At 38.0% G+C, this 18856-nt stretch overlaps 1 protein-coding gene across 2 annotated transcripts in view; it reads left to right on the forward strand.

Annotated features, from left to right (window-relative positions):
• FARS2 (phenylalanyl-tRNA synthetase 2, mitochondrial) overlaps positions 1-18856 on the forward strand; it is a 666913-nt gene that overhangs the window by 156823 nt on the left and 491234 nt on the right. For both annotated transcript variants that reach the window (XM_043975416.1, XM_043975417.1), the window contains exon 3: positions 7928-8087. In XM_043975416.1, the coding sequence (XP_043831351.1) occupies positions 7928-8087 (160 nt within the window). The remainder of the gene's footprint in view (positions 1-7927; positions 8088-18856) is intronic.

An 18856-nucleotide genomic window follows, 5' to 3' on the forward strand; every position in this document is an offset into this window, starting at 1 on the left:
GGTCTCATTTCAGCCAACTTCCTTTTATGTTACTAGGCTTATGTCTAGTACAGTTAGTTAGATGATATTTTATGAATCCAGAGCTAATTACATTAGAGATTTAATAACTTGACTGACTTTCCAACTGCTCAAAATTTTAAATCAACTTCAAGTATTTTTTTTCACTTTTTTTTGTTAATAAGCATTTGTTACCTACTATGTGCCAGGTACTGTGCTAAGTGCTTTTAAAACTATGATGCTTGAATAAATTTGTCTTTGCATAATAATTACATCGGCTCCCTTTTTTTTCTCCTCCTACATTTTGGCTAATATCTAACAAGATCCTTTCTGTTTTAGCAAGTAAGCATTGTGCATGGGGAAGCAGGTTAGATTGGAAGGTGTGATGCCTTACACATCCTGCTTAATATTATCAGTTTGGTAAAATGACAAGAGTGTTCAGAAGAACTGGGTACAAATTCCATCTCTGATACTCACTACCATTTTGTCCTTGGGAATGTTATTTCACCTCCCTTGGCCTCAGTTTCCTCATCGCTTAAAAAAGGGGGTTGGATTAAATGACCCCTGATGTCTTTTCTGACTCATCTGTCATCCTTTATGAAATATTAGCTGAATTGAATCGAATCAAATTGAATTCTATCCAACTGTGAAATTCTCTGATTGCAGAATAGGTACATACCAATATCTTACACTGTATACCAAGATAAAGTCAAAATGGGTGTGATTTAGACATAAAGGGAGATACCATAAACAAATTTAGAGAACAAGGAATAGTTTACCTGTCAGATATATGGATGAGGGAAGAATTTAGGACCAAATAAGAGATAGAGAGCATTATGAGATGTAAAATTGATCATTTTAATTCTATTAAATTTAAAAGGTTTTGCACAAACAAAACCAATCCAACCAATATTAGAAGGAAAACAGAAAGCTGGGAAAATTTTTATAGCAAGTTTTTCTGATAAAGACCTCATTTCTCATATATAGGGAACTAAGTCAAATTTTTAAGAATATAATTCATTTGCCAATTGATAAATGGTCAAAGGATATGAACAGGAAATTTTCAGAAGAAGAAATCAAAGCTAACTATAGTCATGTGAAAAAATGCTCTGCATCACTATTGATTAGGGAAATGCAAATTAAAATATAAAAAATACTACCTTACACCTAACAGATTGGCTAATATGACAAAAAAGGAAAATAATAAATGTTGGAGGGAATGTAGGAAAATTGTACTAATGTATTAATGCACTGTTGGAGTTGTGAACTGATCCAACCATTCTGGAAAACAATTTGGAACTATGCCCAAAGGGCTATAAAACTGTGATCTATAAATACCACATCTAGGTTTGTAGCCCAAAAAGATTTAAAAAAAAAAAAAGGAAAAGGAAAATGACCTATTTGTACAAAAATATTTTTAACATCTCTTTTTTTTTTTGTGGTGGCAGAGAATTAGAAATTAGAGGGATATCCGTCAATGGGGGAAATAGTTGAACAAGTTGTATATGATTGTAATAGAATACTATTGTGTTATAAAAATGACAAGCAGGATGATTTCAGAAAAACCTGGAAAGACTTATGGGCACTGATGCAAAGTGAAGTGAACAGAACCAGGAGAACATTGTACACAGTAACAGCAGTTTATTTGGGCCACACAATAGAGATAATAGTAGGAATGTGAGCTCATTCCAGAAAATTAAATCATATTGTGGAAGGCATTGAAGAAAGAGAAGAAGGAGGAGGAGGAGGAGTCCACACTCCTCACAATAACTCTATGATATAAATAGTATAAGTATTATTATTCCCATTTTAAAAATTGAGGCTCGTTCAGTTTAAATGATTTGTCCAAGGTCAGGTAGCTCCCAACTCTACTCAAACCCTAGATCTATAAACTCTGTGTGTTTGTATATTCACACATGCATATATGTATATATGTGTATATGTATATATGTACATATATATACACACACACATATATAAAAACCATAAATCTGATTTTACTTCACTTACACCACATTTTCTCTCTTTATTCAGTAATTAATGGAGAGATATGGCAGGCTTTTGAGCAGAAAAATGATGTGGTCTTTTGCTCACAGAGCCATCCTCAAACATAACATTGAAACTCTCTTCTCATTACGGCACCTATCTTGTACTTCCCTCTCAGTACTTGGTGCAAAAATAAATTTCATTTATTTTTGTTCATAATTTCACTTGTATTTACTTTATGCTTCATTCTTAAATGTCCCATTGGCTTTCATATTAGTGATATTTTATTGGTTCCATATTTGCCCTAAAGTTTTTTGACAATTATGTTCTCATACTTGTGACGGTGTGAGCCTGGCTTCATGAAAGAGCTATAGTAGGGATGGAATTTGTCTTTTGATTCACCTGGGTTTATCTGCATAACAAAATGTCAAACCTCGGGAAGAGTACAAGGAGAAATGTGCCACATATCATAGGTCTTTGTCTTGTAGACACTTCTAAAATGTCTTTAGTGGGAATAGAATCTTATAATGCACCCTGTGTTTTCCCTCAAACATAAACCCAGAGAGATACCTTTCCACTTTTCTGGTTCTCTCCCTGTGTTCACTCACAGTATTGCAATAAAACTTGGGAAACTAAAACAAAACAAACAAAACAAAACAAACAAAACAAACCAAAACAAAACATAAACCCAAGCAAGTGGAAGAATAGCATAATGGCAAAACACTTGTTCTCGTCTTGGCTTTGCCATCAACTAGTTTTGGGCAGTTTAATGTCTCTGGGCCTCATTTCCTCATCATTAAGAGGTCAGATGACATGATTCCTAAGGCTCTTTCCTTCTCTAAAAGTTGATGGTCTTTTTCAATTCTAGAAATACTGTCTTGTTGAGATTCTTATATCAGGAACTAGTTGTCTTTGGTATGTTGATATTTAAAGCCCTTTGTTGTAGCTTTTGTTAAAACATGATGAAGCTGATGAAGCCAAGATCATAGGGCTGAGTCCCATATAGATCTTTTAGCTTACTTATTACTTAAACAACATATATTTCTTTTTTTAATTTCTTTTTATTTTATTTTACAACATATATTTCTTTCTTTTTCTTTTCTTTTTTTTGCAGGGCAATGAGGATTAAGTGACTTGCCTAAGGTCACACAGCTAGTAAATGTCAAGTGTCTGAAACCAGATTTGAGCTCAAGTCCTCCTGAATCCAGGGCCGGTGCTTTATCCATTGCACCACCTAGCTGCCCTACAACATATATTTCTAATGACAGTCAAAGGAGAGGATTCACAAATATTTGCTGTTGATCAAAAAAGAAATTTGGGGGGAAGTGTTGCAAAAAAAAAGAAGAAAACAAATAACAAAGTGTTATTGAAACATCTACTAAAAATCCACAGGGGCAGCTAGGTGGCGCAGTGGATAGAGCACCAGCCCTGGAGTCAGGAGTACCTGAGTTCAAATGCAGCTTCAGACACTTAACACTTACTAGCTGTGTGACCCTGGGCAAGTCACTTAACCCCAATTGCCTCACTAAAAAAATAAAAAAAAATAAAAATCCACAGAAGGAAGTTCTGAGGAAAATAAAAAAGCAGAAGAGTTATAGAAATAAAATGTGGAGTTATATACTTAGAAAAAAAGCAAGCAAGCTGTACATAATATAAATAGATAAATAGAGGAAACTAGTTGGCATAGTCTACAGAGCACTTCACCTTGGGTCAGGAAGACCTGAGTTCAAATTCAGCCTTAGGCATTTGCATTTCCTAGCTTTGTGACCCTGAATAAGTTGCTTACCCTCTGTCTGCCTCAGTTTTCTCATCTATAAAATGGTGATGAAAATGGGCCCCACCTCCCAGGGTTGTTATGAGAATCAAATAAGATATCATTTGTAAAGCACTTTGCAAGCCTTAAAATGCTATATAAGGCTAGCTACTGTTATTTATTATTCTTCATTGTCAATTTCACATATAATCTTTTCCTTTTCTACATTATATTTAAATGTACAATATTCTTTTTTGGGTGTTCATTAAATTCAGAATAAAAAAAAAATTAGAAAAGAAATGCCTTTGTTTTAGTCAAAAGAGACTTACCTGCTCTTGCATCCATTCTCCATTGTTGACTCACCACTTATTGTGGGCCTCCAGCAGTGCAATGAGCTATCGGGTCACCAGCATTCCTGTTACAATGCTGACCTCCTGGCCAATCTGTCTTCTCTGCTGATTTTCTGGCCTTGGGTGGGCTGTTGAGGGTAGGGGTCTTTTTGACTTTATTAATAATACAATGAGATCTATATCAGCAAAGGTGAGTATTTAAACCTTAGATCACAAGGCGCTCTGGAAGCTGACTTAATAAGGCTTCTTGAGCAAATACACTATATTATGGGTTAAAGAGGTCATGGTGCTCATATAAGATTTTAGACTCAGATGTGTCCAATTAGGAAGAAACAGTCTTTTAAGTCATTGTCTGATGGGAGGGAAGGAGGAATAGCTCTTCTCCAGGGTAGTGTAGAAGTAATAACTAACAAGGTCAAGGGTATTTATTTTTCTTCTCAAAGTTTGCTCGTGAAGGAACTCATTGTGGTTGTCCTTTCAAAAGGCAATTTTAATGTTAATAACTACCCACCCAAACTGCTGCTTATGATACCAGGATGAAGTTTCTTCCTTTTGACCTCCATTGCCCCTTCTTTTTTTCTTTTTAATCCCCTTTACTCATCTTGCATTTCCTGAAGCAGCATAGAAACAATTTTGTAGTTTCTTTTGTCTTCTAGAAGCATTTTTTCTGCCTTCTAGAAATGAGTTCTGTTAGTTGATACCATTTTTTTCCTTTTCTTGTTGTGCCTTTTCTTATGTAAAACTTGACTTTTCTACTCTAATGAGCCCCAATCTCTTTTTTCTAGTTGAGAAGTCTTGACCTTTGTGTTCATCTTATAAATGAGAGATGTTAGGGATAGGGACATGCCTTGTAGTCATTATCCTTGTTATTTTCATGTAGTAAGATGATGGTGTTAATGAATTTCCTCATCTTCTGTGCTTCCTTCTTGAAAAGAGAAAGAGTTGCTTTGGGGTCCAAATCTGAACTCCATGGCAGAGTAGTATAATTTTAGATGATAGCTACTCTTGTTGTTCATTTATTTCAGTCACATCCAACTCTTTGTGACCCCATTTATGGTTTTCTTGGCAAAAATAGTGGAGTGGTTTGCCATTTCCTTTTCCAGCTCTTTTTACAGATGAATAAAATAAGGCCAACAGGACTTGAACAGGGACACACGGCTAGTTAAGTGTTTGAAGCCATATTTGACCTTAGAAAGATGAGTCTTCCTGACTCCAGGCCGGGTACTCTATCCATTGTGCTACCTAGCAGCCTCAGCTACTCTTCTGCCAACCCAATAAAATTGTATGTTGATTTAGCATGTATGACAAACTAAATCATACCTTTTAGGGAGCAGCAGAGTTCAACTGAAGCCTTAAAGGCAGATGATATCTTTTGATAAGAGATATCAAAGGATATTATTGTAAAACAGATTATCCATACTGTACAATCTTTTTTTTTTTTTTTTAGTGAGGCAATTGGGGTTAAGTGACTTGCCCAGGGTCACACAGCTAGTAAGTGTTAAGTGTCTGAGGCCAGATTTGAACTCAGGTACTCCTGACTCCAGGGCCGGTGCTCTATCCACTGTGCCACCTAGCTGCCCCCATACGGTACAATCTTTACATTCAAATCACTGTTGTCACCTTCATTGTAATCACATTGAAAAGCTATGCATATATCTCTATGATTCTGCTATCATGTACAAGACACTTCTGGAAGTCTCTCTCTTTCTTATTTTTTATTTTTGTTTGGACTTTGCTCAAGATCCTCAATATCATGGATATGATTTGTTTTTTGTAGCCATTGAAAGCCATTTGAAACCATGTTTGGTGACTAAAGTGGGTGACTGATTTACATTTTAATGTTTATGGCTAGAAATGAGATGTGACTCAAAAGTAATGAGATGGGTGGCTCTGAAGGCAATTTATGCCCAAGAGGAGTTTCAAAACTGTTTTGAAAAATGACAAAATTTTTGTGGCCTCACAAGGTGACTGTTCTGAAATAACAATAATTTGGTTGGGCAGTTTTGCATGTCACCAGAATTTCTGACTTAACTTCCACCTAAAGTGAATTTTTTGGAGAACATAACTGCCTCCATTTTGTTCTGTATTTTCCATTTTGCTGTGTATGACCTCTGTATCAACTGTAGGACCAACTGCAACAGCTGGTTCCCTTCAAGTGTCTTTTTTTTTTTTTTTTACTCTCCTACTTGGTACAAAAGGCCTATTGTTTGTTTGTTTGTTTGTTTTAAATGGAGGCTTTCTGGAGTGTACCTTTCCCTTATCTGACCCCACAGATAACTCCCTTTGATTTAGTGAACTAACAAGGACACATCCCTTGGCTATCTCTTGTAGCTAATAATAATATACACTCTCCTTAACAAGCATACTTTATTTCCTTATATAAAAAGTTGTATTTCTTTTCTTTTTTTGAAAACAAGTTGTATTTCAAAGTTCAGCCATCTTTTTTTTTTTTTTTTTTTGTATTTCATGTAATGTATAGATCTCAGTAGCTGAATCATACCCATTCTCATCAACTGCTGTTCAAGTTATATCTCACTCAGGGTGTCATAAAACCCGTCTTTCTGATTCATGCTGGCTCATTGATAGTAGCTAGTTGAACTGATACCTAGATTTTTTTTCAGTACTAGTATAGGTATTTTAGCAGAAATTTCATTATTTTATGGTTTTGCCATATATTTATGAACTTATCTGTTTTTTATCCATTGCTAGACGATTAGAATGGGACATTTTATATCACTGGTTAAGTGAAATGTTCACAGTGGCTCTATTTACTATACCACCTAGAAGTGGAAGAAAGATTTCAGTGTATTTCACAGGCCAAAAAAGTAGGCTAATATCAGCTGGGTCGTGCAGTTGGTAGACTACTGAACTTGAAGGAAAGAACACTTGAGTTCAATTCCAGCCTCACTCAGTAGCTGTGTGACCCTGAGCAAATCACTTAGCTACTCTCTGCCTCAGTTTCTTCACTTGTTAAATCAGGATAACAATAGCATCTATTTCCCAGAGTTATGAGGATCAATTAACATGTGTAAAGTGCTTAGCAGACCTTAAAGTGCTACATAATGCTAGCAGTTATTGTTATAATTATGATTAATTTTATTTTAGGAAAGGGAATCAAAAGTAAGAGGCATGCCATCTAATTCTCTGATAACTTTACAGAATGGCTAATGTGAGCTGTGGTTGGTGGGCCTTTGCCTATAATCCCAGCTACCAAGGAGAAAGACTGGTAGATCTTTTGAATTTGGGAATAATAAACTCTAGTGACCTATGCCAATTGAGTGTCTTCACTGTTTCAATATTGGCCTATAAGGGGCAGCTAGGTGGCGCACTGGATAGAACACTGACCCTGGAGTCAGGAGTACCTGAGTTCAAATCCAGCCTCAGACACTTGACACTTCCTAGCTGTGTGACCTTGGTCAAGTCACTTAACCCCAATTGCTTCACAAAAAAAAAAAAATAATAAATAAATTGGCCTATAGTGGGAGAACCAGGTGCTTGGAGTGCCTGGTCTAAGCAGGAATGGAATCAGGTCTGAGAGTAGCCCCAGAAATTCTAACTGTGGGTAGATAGAAAGAGACCTAGTCTTAAATAGAAAATAAACTTAACAACAACAGAAATGACTAGTGCAGGTCTCACACACACACACACACACAGTGAGCACTAAATGAAGGCAGCTACTGTATCATTCTGAATCCTGTTCATTTACTGATCAGAAAGGTAATGGACTTCTCTTTCGCTTAGTGAATGACATGACATCATCAATTGTCCAGGTTATTTATAGAACCTGGGAAGACATTTTTGAGATTTATTCATTTAAAAGAACATTCTCTTTGGTTTACAGTTGTTTGGTGACATAAAGGATGGAGAACCACTCCAGCTATTTGAACAAAGTAGCCGCTCTGCCCACAAGCAGGAGACCCACACCCTGGAGGCGGTGAAGCTGGTGGAGTTCGACCTCAAGCAAACGCTTACCAAGCTTATGACATGTCTTTTTGGAGATGGTAGGTATTTAGATACTTTCGTCTTTGGGGGCCTGGGGTTATATGATTCCCCTGTTACCAGGTTTCTAGGAACATCAAGATTAGTCAATCGTAGCTCATCTGGGTTAAGACACAGTACAGTGCTCAAATTTTGTGAAATGGAGGAATTTGCAGGGTTTTGTTTTGTTTTTTATTGGCTTGACGTAAAAAAGAGTCAGGTTTGAAAAGGAACTATCCAGAGGCACAGATCGAGCCACTTTCTGTGGCTGAGGAAGGTGAGGTAGGATGAGAGTCAAAATAAGAATCAAGGGTATTACTTGGGAAGAAATGTAGTAAAGAATTCAGAGAAAAATTATTTGTGGCAGGTGGCAGGAATGTTATTAGGTCAGATTCTGCGGATTTGGAAAGATTCCTATTCAGGTGGGTGCTGAGGAAAGAACTGGTAAGTGGGACAAGTTTATTGGGAATTAAAAATATTATTAGTCCAGGATTTATGAGAGGATCATTGTATGGTGCAGGGGAACTGGTACAGGAATTTGAATCATGGGACCTGGGTTTAAATCTTAGCTCTGCTCCTTTCTACCTGTGCCACAGGGAACTATACTTTAACCTCTTAAGACTTTAGAATCATCATCTTTAAAATGTAGTATTTGGATTAAATGACTTTTGAGCTCCCTTCTAATTCTCAGTGGATAATCCAGTAATTCAGATCCCATACAAATAAGTCAGTATGTTCTGAAATATTTCAAACATGTCCCAGATGCCCTTTTACTTATTCTTTTTTTTTTTTTTTTTGGCAGAGCAACAAGGGTTAAGTGACTTGCCCATAATTTATTGATTCTTAATGAACTTTGTAAATGAGTTCTGGAGGTCTTTCCTTCATTGGCTCCTGGCCCTAAAGAAGTTCTTTCATAAGAATCTAGCACCTCAATTGATTATTGGCTTCCGACCTCCTATCCAATGAAGGAATCTCCTTTTGAAAATCCATTACAGGTAGTCTTCCATCTTGTATTTGTACAATTTTTTTCATGATGGAAGATTCATTGCTTTCCAAGACAGCCTGTTCTATTTTTTTTTTAATTTTCTTTTTAGTGAGGCAATTGGGGTTAAGTGACTTGCCCAGGATCACACAGCTAGTAAGTGTTGAGTGTCTGAGGCCGGATTTGAACTCAGGTCCTCCTGACTCCAGGGCTGGTGTTCTATCTACTGCGCCACCTAGTTGCCCCAGCCTGTTCCATTTTTGAACAGTTTAACACCTCAGAATATTCTTTATTGAGGTGAAAACTGTCTTCCAGAAACACCTGCCCATTGGTTTTAGATTTGTCCTTCTGAGTCACATAGAATAAATTGAATCACTCTTCCATTGGCTAGCCCTTTAAAAATTTTAAGAGAGTGTTGTATTTCCCTTAAATCTTTTTTTCCAAGCTGAACATCTTTAGTTCTTTCAGCAGTTTCTCAGAAGGATCTTTTCAGAAACTTCACCATTCTTTGGAAAAGCTCAAATTTGTCAGTGTCCTTCAATTGAAGGAGCCATAATTCAATGTAATCGATGATAGAAGACACAAAGGATAGTGTTCTTAAGTACAGTTCCTAACATTATGTTGGAGCATCACAGAAGGTTGGTTTGTAAGCTGAGCAGACTGGGCAGAGTCCTGTGGGCAGAGAGACCTTAGGCTTTGCCAGAGGCTAACATCTTTGGGCAGAAACCTCTATATTGTGTTTCTGAGTAGGGAAAGGAGACAAAGCAGAATTCTGCTAGAGTCTAGATTCTTCTTGCTTTATCACATATGACAAAGAGCAAACAACCCCTTCTTTCCCTGTTTCCATGCTAAAATTCACTGTTAGGTCATTCTTTAGAAACTTCTTTGAAAAGAGGCCTGGCTGTTGGATTCATAATAAATGTCTCTTAGCACTTTCACTGATCATCTAGTTTGTTGAAAGATTTAGCTTACTGTGGTGGCTTGGTAGAACAGTTAGAATTTTGGTGCCAAATGAAACCAAGGATGGTTGTTCCATCCCCAAAGGAATATGAGTTTTGCTCTGTTTCATGGCAGTATATGTACCACTGACTGTAGTCAGCTGTTATAACAGTATATGTTGGGGGCAGCTAGGCGGTGCTGTGGATAAAACACTGGCCCTGGAGATTCAGGAGGACCTGAGTTCAAATCTGGCCTCAAATACTTGACATTCACTAGCTTTGTGACCACGGGCAAGTCACTTAACCCCTGTTGCCCAGCAAAAACCAAAAAATAGAAAAAACAGTATATGTCATGGGGCAGTTAGGTGGCACAGTGGGTAGAGCACCAGCCCTGCAGTCAGGAGGACCTGAGTTCAAATCCAGCCTCAGACACTTGACACTTACTAGCTGTGTGACCCTGGGCAAGTCACTTAACTCCAATTGCCTTACCAAAAAACAAACAAAAACAACCAGTATATGTCGTTGGTCACAATGAGATTATTTGAGAAAGATGGATCAGAGTAACTGTATTTCCACTATAGAAAAAAAAAATTCAAGGTACATGCCCTCCTGAATGGGGTGGAAGGTATTGTTGATGGGATCATTTTTGTTTTACTGAAGAAGAGAAAGGTTTTGAAAAGCTAAGTGACTTGCCCAGGGTTACATAATGGATACATGTTGGATGTGGGAATTGAAGGCAGATGCTTTTCCTATTAAAATAGCCCCATAGTTTGTAGGAAATTTAAAAAAAAAATAAAGCAGTGGAAAATAGGATGAGGGCATGAGAAGAAAAAAGGAGAGAAGGGGAAAAAACACACCAGTGGGGCTAAATAAAAAGGGGATATGCAAATGAAAATATTGAGAAAGATGCAAAGACAAGAAAATTCTCAGTGGTGGGAAATAAGATGGTGAACAACAGTGAAAAATTAAAACATGAAAGGAAGAAAAAAGAGTAGGGAAAATAAAAAATGGAGAAAAGGGAGTCTTGGAAAAAATAACAATAATAACTTTAAAAAAGAAAAAACCTAGTAACTTGGGTATAATTAGGAGCCAAATAAATGCTCAATAGTGAATAAATGATATTAAAATGGGAAGTGGAATGAAAAAGAAGTGAGTGAGCTTAGGAAGGGTTAGCAAAGACAATAGAGCAGCTATGTTTTGTCTGAGAAGTAGCATGATCTAGATGCTGTCAAATACACAGACTGCTGAACTATTCTTTGGTGCTGCCCAAACCAGATTAAAATGTAATTGGGGAATATTTAGCAAATAAATAAAAACACAATAGAACACAGGTTAATATGTGGTTTCCTACATTAATATAGGCTGACAGGGACTGCCTACAGGCATCTATATGTACAGTTTAGTGACCCTGCTTTCTATTTGAGTTTAATACCACTGGTGTAGGGGATAGATCCATCCAAGATTCAGGAAGACCATCAACAAATATTTTTCAAGGACTGAGAATGTAGTTGGCACTCTATAGTTAAAAGAAATGTGCTTTTTACCTAGAACCTCATTGATATAAGTTCAGTCAGATAAAATTTGTCTTATGGTTTTTATTTTAATTGCTTGTACAGATTTTGAACCCTCAGAATCAAGTGAAATTTTCCAATTTCTTAATGAAAATGACCTTCCACATTACATGGGATTATGGCTGTCATGGCCCCCTGAAATAGCAGCCTTGCTCATAATATAATAGAAGAGATTTAAAAATTCGAATTGAATGATACATTTGTTGCTTCTTTATTTCAGGGCAAAATATATCTATACACACACCCATCCATATATGCACATAATTATCAAACAGCATATATTATATACACACATGTCTATATGTAGATGTATTATATATACATACATATGTATATACATTATGTATATTTTTTCCTGATAGAGAATTAGTCTGTAAGATCTTATGAAATGTAGAATTTTAGAGCTAGAAGGGTCTATTTTAATTGGCATAGCCCCCTCACTCTAAGAGATAACTGAGGCAAGAAGTTGACTTGCCTAAGGCTACAGGGCTCATTTTTATAAGAATTGGACTTAATAGACCCAAGTATGCTTTACTTCTAGTCCGAAGTTCTTTCCACTCTACCTTGTTGCTTTTCAAATTTCATTTTTAAAAAATCATGCTCTCGTGATGGTAGAAGTACCAGGTACCATTTAAAAAATTTCTAAGACCATCTTCTTTCAGGTGGCAAAGTCACCAGAACTACTATTATCCTTTACTTGTACTGTTGGAGTGCTTTCCTTTGTTATAGAGGACATTCATTCCCATCACTCGAGTGAGGTAAGTAATACAAATATCATTATTCCCATTTCACAGGTGTGGAACTCCAGCCCTATAAAGGTTTGAGCTTGCCCAAGATCACACTGAAATTAACTTTCAGAGGGGGGGCTTGAACTCAGATCTCTTCACTCTAAGTCCAGTGTTCTTTCCTTTATCCCCATTGGGTACTTTCCATTTCACATTCTATCTCCCTAGAGAAGGCCAGTAGTCCTTATGCATTAAATTTATTACAGTTTTATTTTCAAAAATAACACATATTTCTTCTCCAACCAGCCACAGAATTTGACAGAACTTATGCAAAAGCCTAAATACACATTAGCTCTCGATTTTTGCCTGACTTCCAAAAGCAGTCCTTTGTGCGTTTATTTGTTAAGGAGGCCCTTGTGAGCAAAAATGTATAAAATTGTGAGCTGATGTGCTGCTGTGCTTTTGCACAACTACTAAGCTGTGTTAACGTGGTTATATTAAGCAAGATGGGATATGTTGGCTCAACCCATGACCATTTAGCAGCTGTTATAGAAAACAGACACGTGCAGACACGGCCTTTTCATAGCATGCACACTGCATATTAACAACCCCCCAAAGAGCCTGTATTGTTCTTAAGAATGAGTATTGTTTCTTTTGGACTATGAAATTCTTGTCTTCTTTCTCTCCCAGGCATTCCAGAACTGTGGACTCTATTTTAAAAATATTTTCTTTTCTTTTCCTTTTTTTTTTTAACCTTTTTTAATGGTCCTGTAGGGAAAGGGCCTTCCTTTGTACCTCAGCCCCATTTGAAAACAGAGGACTGATGTTGGTAAAATAATACCAAGAAATGGTTTTAATTAAATAGAATCCCAGAGATTATGTACTGTATGGGTGCTTAGCACACATTCAGAGTCCTCAGTAAGCCAAGCAATTTCTAGGTACTTGAGACTATGGCAAGACTGTGGCCCTTAGGTTGCATTCCTTCTCCCAAGAGACAGGAATGACTTAGTTACCATTCAGAGAAGTCATGAACATCCTGTCTTTCATTAACTCCTACCTCAGCTCTCTATCTCCCACCCCTAGGTTGATCATGAGATACTGAATCCTGAGAGCTATAATACAAATCTCAGAGCAATAATTCTATTTTTCTTCTTGTTATGAATGGTGATATCCTCTGCAGAGTTTTTTGAAATGTGCAATAACCTCTTTTATGTTCTATTTCTTTGTTTCTTTGTCTTATTTTTTCACCTTGTTTTTTTTTTTATGACAGATTCCTTTGCACCTGAAAATCAAAATTAAAATTTCACTGTGCTGTTTCCTTGTGGCAGTTTGTGTCCTGTTATTAAAGCTCCTGTTTTTTAGAGTGTAGTTTATTGTTTCTGTTAATGATTTGGTTGTACCCCTTTCCTGAGGCTGTTTTAACAGAAAATGCAGTTTTAGAAAGAGGAAGAAATAAAACACCTTCCAACACTACTTTTATTCTATTGAAATTTTCTTGGTTATATGTCAAAATGTTTTCTTTTATAAATTTTCAAAACACATTGCTTGCAAATCTTTTGCTGACAAGGTAGGATGATGGGTTCAGGATTAAGCATCTTTGTTACTTTTCCCTTCACCTGCAATGTCAACCCTGGTCCCTATCACCTGTTGACAAACTAATTCCAACTATTAAGGTCCTTTACAAGTAACACATCAAGTTAGGCATTCCTTGATTCTTCACTACCTCTCACAACCTGGAACTGATCTCTCCCTCAGCCAACTTCTTAGCACTCTGTATTCTTCGTGTGCATATCAATATTCTGATTTGCATTATGTTTTACTCTTTGTATTATATTTACTAGTCCAATTATGAGGTGAGAGATGATATGAATAAAATAATAGCCAGGTATTTTCTTAAGTCAGAATAAGCTAGTAATATGATTAAAGAACAGCATATTGGCATTCTACTGAAATATATGAAATTCTATTGAAATTAGAAAGCTTAAAAATTAATAAGCAAAGTTAATTTTCTCAGCAAGAGGAATTGTAGTATAATGGATAGAGGAGATCTAACCTTAGAGTAAGAAAGACTTGGGTTTGAGTTTTACCTCTATCTGACTAGAGACAAATTATGATAGCAGTTCTCTTAGTTTCCCAGGCAACTTTCTAAAATGATAAGTTCCAGGAGTTGCCAACTTGCATGAGAGATTTTTCACATCAAGAGTTCCCTACACTGTTGAAATCATAGGTCAAGACCCTCTCTCAAATAAAAAATCCAGGACAGAAATAGAATAAGAGAATTTCAAAAATAGGAGCATGCAAAAATACTGGCATTCAGACAGCCTCTAAAAACCCCTACAAATACTCTGGAGTCCAAAAGACCCACTGGGAAATCATGGTACTGATGACTCCTCTTGTTAATTCAAGCTCCTAATTCATAAAGATTCATTTACAAAGTGTTATCATAGCTTTACAACATTGTAAAGCAAAACAAAGGAATACCCTGTCTATTTCTGATTGCATGTGGCTCTTTCCACAGCTGTTTTCCAGTACTTGTATGCTTAGAGGCAGGAGGCAAGCCTTATGGTTAGTGGGGATACTTCCACTCATTCCCTCTACTCACTGGTTGAGGTAGTTGAGTTGGATTACTGCATTCCCCATCACTACTTCCAAGCTCACCTCTACCACCATCACTGTTTACCTGTCCTATCTATATCTACCACACCATCAAAATTCTGGTAGCTGTGTTGCCTTCTGACTCCCATGATATTCCCCTTCTTTCCTCAATGAGTTTTCAGCGCCTGGCTCACAATTTTCCTTCCCTACTCAACTTTTGCTCTTATATTAGGGGACTTCAACATACATATTGATACTCCCTTAAACACCCTTATTTCCGAGGTCCTAGAATTGCTCATTTTCTGTGACCTCCACTTCCACCTACCTCAGCTACATAAAGAGACAGTTGTATTCTTGATCTTGCTATTACTCATAAGTGCTTCACATCCACATTTATGAAATCTGAAATTGCCTTATATTTTTTAAAAAATATACTTTCACTAATTATTAAAACATTGAGTTTCAAATTCCCTCTTTCCCTACAGTAATATATCAATTATACCTGTTAAGTTATACAAAACGTATTTCCATATTAGGAAATTGCCTCATCTGATTACACTTTATTGTCATTTTACCTCTCCCTCTGCATTAAAACTCCAAACCTTTTTCTTTATCCTCACTGTGATGTCCAGTTTGTTGATTCCTTAGTTCTTTCCCGGGCCATCGCCCTGGCACTCGATAAACTCTCCTCCCTTCCCCATCTTGACCTGTTAGTGAACCAGTTCACTATCCTTTTCTTTTTGTCCTTTTCCCATGCCCCCTTCCTTTTTTTTTTTTTTTTTTGCCAGTCTTGCCCTGCCAAGCCTTAGCCCTGGATGATTCCCACCATCTGCTACCTTTGTGCTTACTCAACTACTGCCAAAGCTGGAGACAATAATGAAACCATATTGACTGGATCCACTACATATTTATGTTACATAGTTTCAATTGGGCCCTTACTACTAATTTACACACTAGCCCCCTTACCACACTGACTTTTCCAAATCTTTTCATCCCTCCTCAGACTTTCCATAGCTCACCTTCCCCCTTTACCTCCTGTATCCATTGAGAACCTTACCTCATATTTCACTGAAAAAATTGAGGCCATTCATCAAAGGATTCCTTTTCTTCCCTTTTCATAATCTCATCACTCAGATACCTTCTGCTAGTATCTCTGCATTCACTCCTGTCTCACATCATGATGTGGCTCTCCTCCTTGCCAAGGCCAACCCCTCTACATGCATAAGTGATTCCATTCTGTCCCATCTTCCCCGGTAGGTTCCCTTCTTCTATCATCTCTGCTCTTTCACTTATCTTCTGTCTCTCCTTGTCTACTTGCTGCTTTCCTACTGCCTACGAACCTGCCCATCTTGATTCATCCATCCCTGCTAGTTTTTGTCACATATCTCTCCTCCCTTTTGTGGCTGCACTCCTTGAGAAGGCTTCCGGGGGGCAGCTAGGAAAAGAGAAGGCTTCTATAATGGCTAACTGCACTTTTTCCCTCTCATTCTCTTCTTTACTCTTGGCTTCTTACTTCGTCATTTGACTGAAACTACTTTATCCAAAATTACTAACAATCTCTTAGCTGTCAAATATAATGACTTTTTCTCAATCCCCTTTCCTTGACATTTGAGATTTCCTCAGTCTCATCCTTCTTAAGCTTTCTGTATCCTTGTCACTGTTGGTCACCCTCTTCATCTTGATGTTCTCTTCTTTCTAGGTTTTCAAGGCATGACTGTCTCCTTGTTCTCCTCCTGCCTATCTGACCACACTTTCTCAGTCTCCTTTCCTGCATCTTCCTCCAGGTTATACCTGATAACTGGGTGTCCCACAGAGCTTTCATGGCTCCTCTTCTTCTCCCTGTATACTATTTCACTTGGTGACCTCATCAGCTCCTACAAATTCAATTATTATCCCTATGCTGATAATTCTCAGTTCTACTTATCTATCTCCAACCTCTCTCCTAACCTCTAGCCTCACATCTCCAACTACCTATTAGCTATCTCAAACTGGATGCCCTGTAGACACCTTAAACTCAACATGTGTAAAACTGACCTCCACTCAACTGCCAAAATGATCTTACTAAAGTGCAGGTCTAATCATATCACTCCTCCCCATCCAACCCTCACCCCTATTCAATAATCTCCAATACCTCCCTGTCACTTCTAGGATCAAATATAAAATCCTGTTTGGCATTCAAAGCCCTTCAGTACTTGCCACCCCTCCATGTTCTTTTCTAGTCTTACACTTTACGCTTCTCCTTAATCCCCATGTACTCTATGACCCAATGAAATCGGCCTCTTTGTGATTTCTCACAAAAGCCATTCCATTTTCCAACTCATGGCATTTTTACTGGTTGTCTCATGTAATGGAATTCTCTCCTTCCTCATCTCTCCATCCATGTCCCAACCCTTAAATAGTAAGACTTTCTGTGCCTTCCCTCTATTGGTTATCTCCAATTTGTCTTTTATGCAGCTTGTTTGTACATAGTTTTTTGGATGCCCCCCCCAGCCCCTCATTAAACTGGGAACTCCTTGAGAGAAGAGATTATCTTTTACCTTTCTTTGTATCCTAGCATTTGGCACATTGCCTTGCACTTAGTACCTGCCTAAGAATGGGCACACTGTTATTGGATGATTGTGGTGTCCTTAAATGTTGCTTCACTTTACATTATTGCGATCATAATAGAAATGGTTCCCCTGGTACGATTCATTTCACTGCACATTAGTACACATTAATGTTGCTAGGTTTCCCAGAAGGAGGAAAATCAGGATTTATTAAGTACTTACTATGTGCCAGGAACTATTCTTGTTTGTTTGTTTTGTTTTGTTTTGTTTTTGGTGAGGCAATTGGGGTTAAGTGACTTGCCCAGGGTGTTAAGTGTCTGAGGCCGGATTTGAACTCAGGTCCTCCTGAATCCAGGGCGGGTGCTCTATCCACTGTGCCACCTAGCTACCCTCCAGGAACTATTCTTGTTTGTCCTTTGTTCCCAAAGAGGCCCATGACATCAGGAGGTGATGTCATGACACACTGAACTGGATTTAAGTGAGGGAGGACTGTGCAAGGTCAGCAACCTCATTCTCTCCTTCAGAGCCACTGGGGTCCAGTGCTGAGATATATATAGGGAGATGACCCTGGATGTTTTAAGGCAATTGGGGTTAAGTGACTTGTCCAGAGTCACACTGCTAGTAAGTATCTAAAGTGAGATTTTAACTCAGGTCCTCCCAACTTCAGGGCTGGTACTCTTCTCCACTAAATGTGACAGGAACTATGTTAAGACCTGGGGATATAAATACAGGCAAAAAGAAAGACAGTTCCAGCTCCTGAGAAGCTTACATTCTAATGAGTAAGACAACACAAAAGGGAGTTGAAATGAAGGGGGTGAAAATAAAGGTACCTCACTCAGGGGCTTGGTTTTGTTGTCTTTTAGCCAGAAACTAGGGCAAGAGGGGAATGAAAAGGAAATGAAGGAAGGGAATGAAGGCCAGCCTGGCTCCCTACAGAAAACAGAGGCTCCAGAAGGGACTCACCGATGGGAGAAGGGAGTGGGCCTTACAGAGGAAGTTCCATGTGAAGGATGCTGCAGGGGTGGCTGGATGAGCCAAACTGAGGAGACCCCAGGTTCTGGGGGAAGTTCCAGCACAAGATAGCATGTTTCTAAAGTTCAGAAGCCAGGTAAGAGGCTGGGGGGACAATTCTTGATAGTGATGTGGGGAACATAGGGTAGGGGGTTTGGGTAGGGGTAGCAGTTTGGGAAAGGGGTTAAGGGTCCTTAGGAATTCCTCTTTAAAGAATTATACCCTCTTGCACACAAAAGCAATTAGAATAAGATAGTAGTTTATTTAGGGGCAGGGGAAGGGAAGGGAAACCAAGGGAGAAATCATTGGACTTCTCATGGGGAGAAAGGCATGGCACAGAGCGTGGCTCTGAGATACCAATCTCCTGGAGCAGGAGATAGGCAGGTACTTTTATAGAGGACTGATGGGGGTGATTATCTGACTG

The sequence above is a fragment of the Dromiciops gliroides genome, chromosome 1 (assembly GCF_019393635.1).
Source record: "Dromiciops gliroides isolate mDroGli1 chromosome 1, mDroGli1.pri, whole genome shotgun sequence".
In the NCBI taxonomy this organism is placed as follows: Eukaryota; Metazoa; Chordata; class Mammalia; order Microbiotheria; family Microbiotheriidae; genus Dromiciops; species Dromiciops gliroides.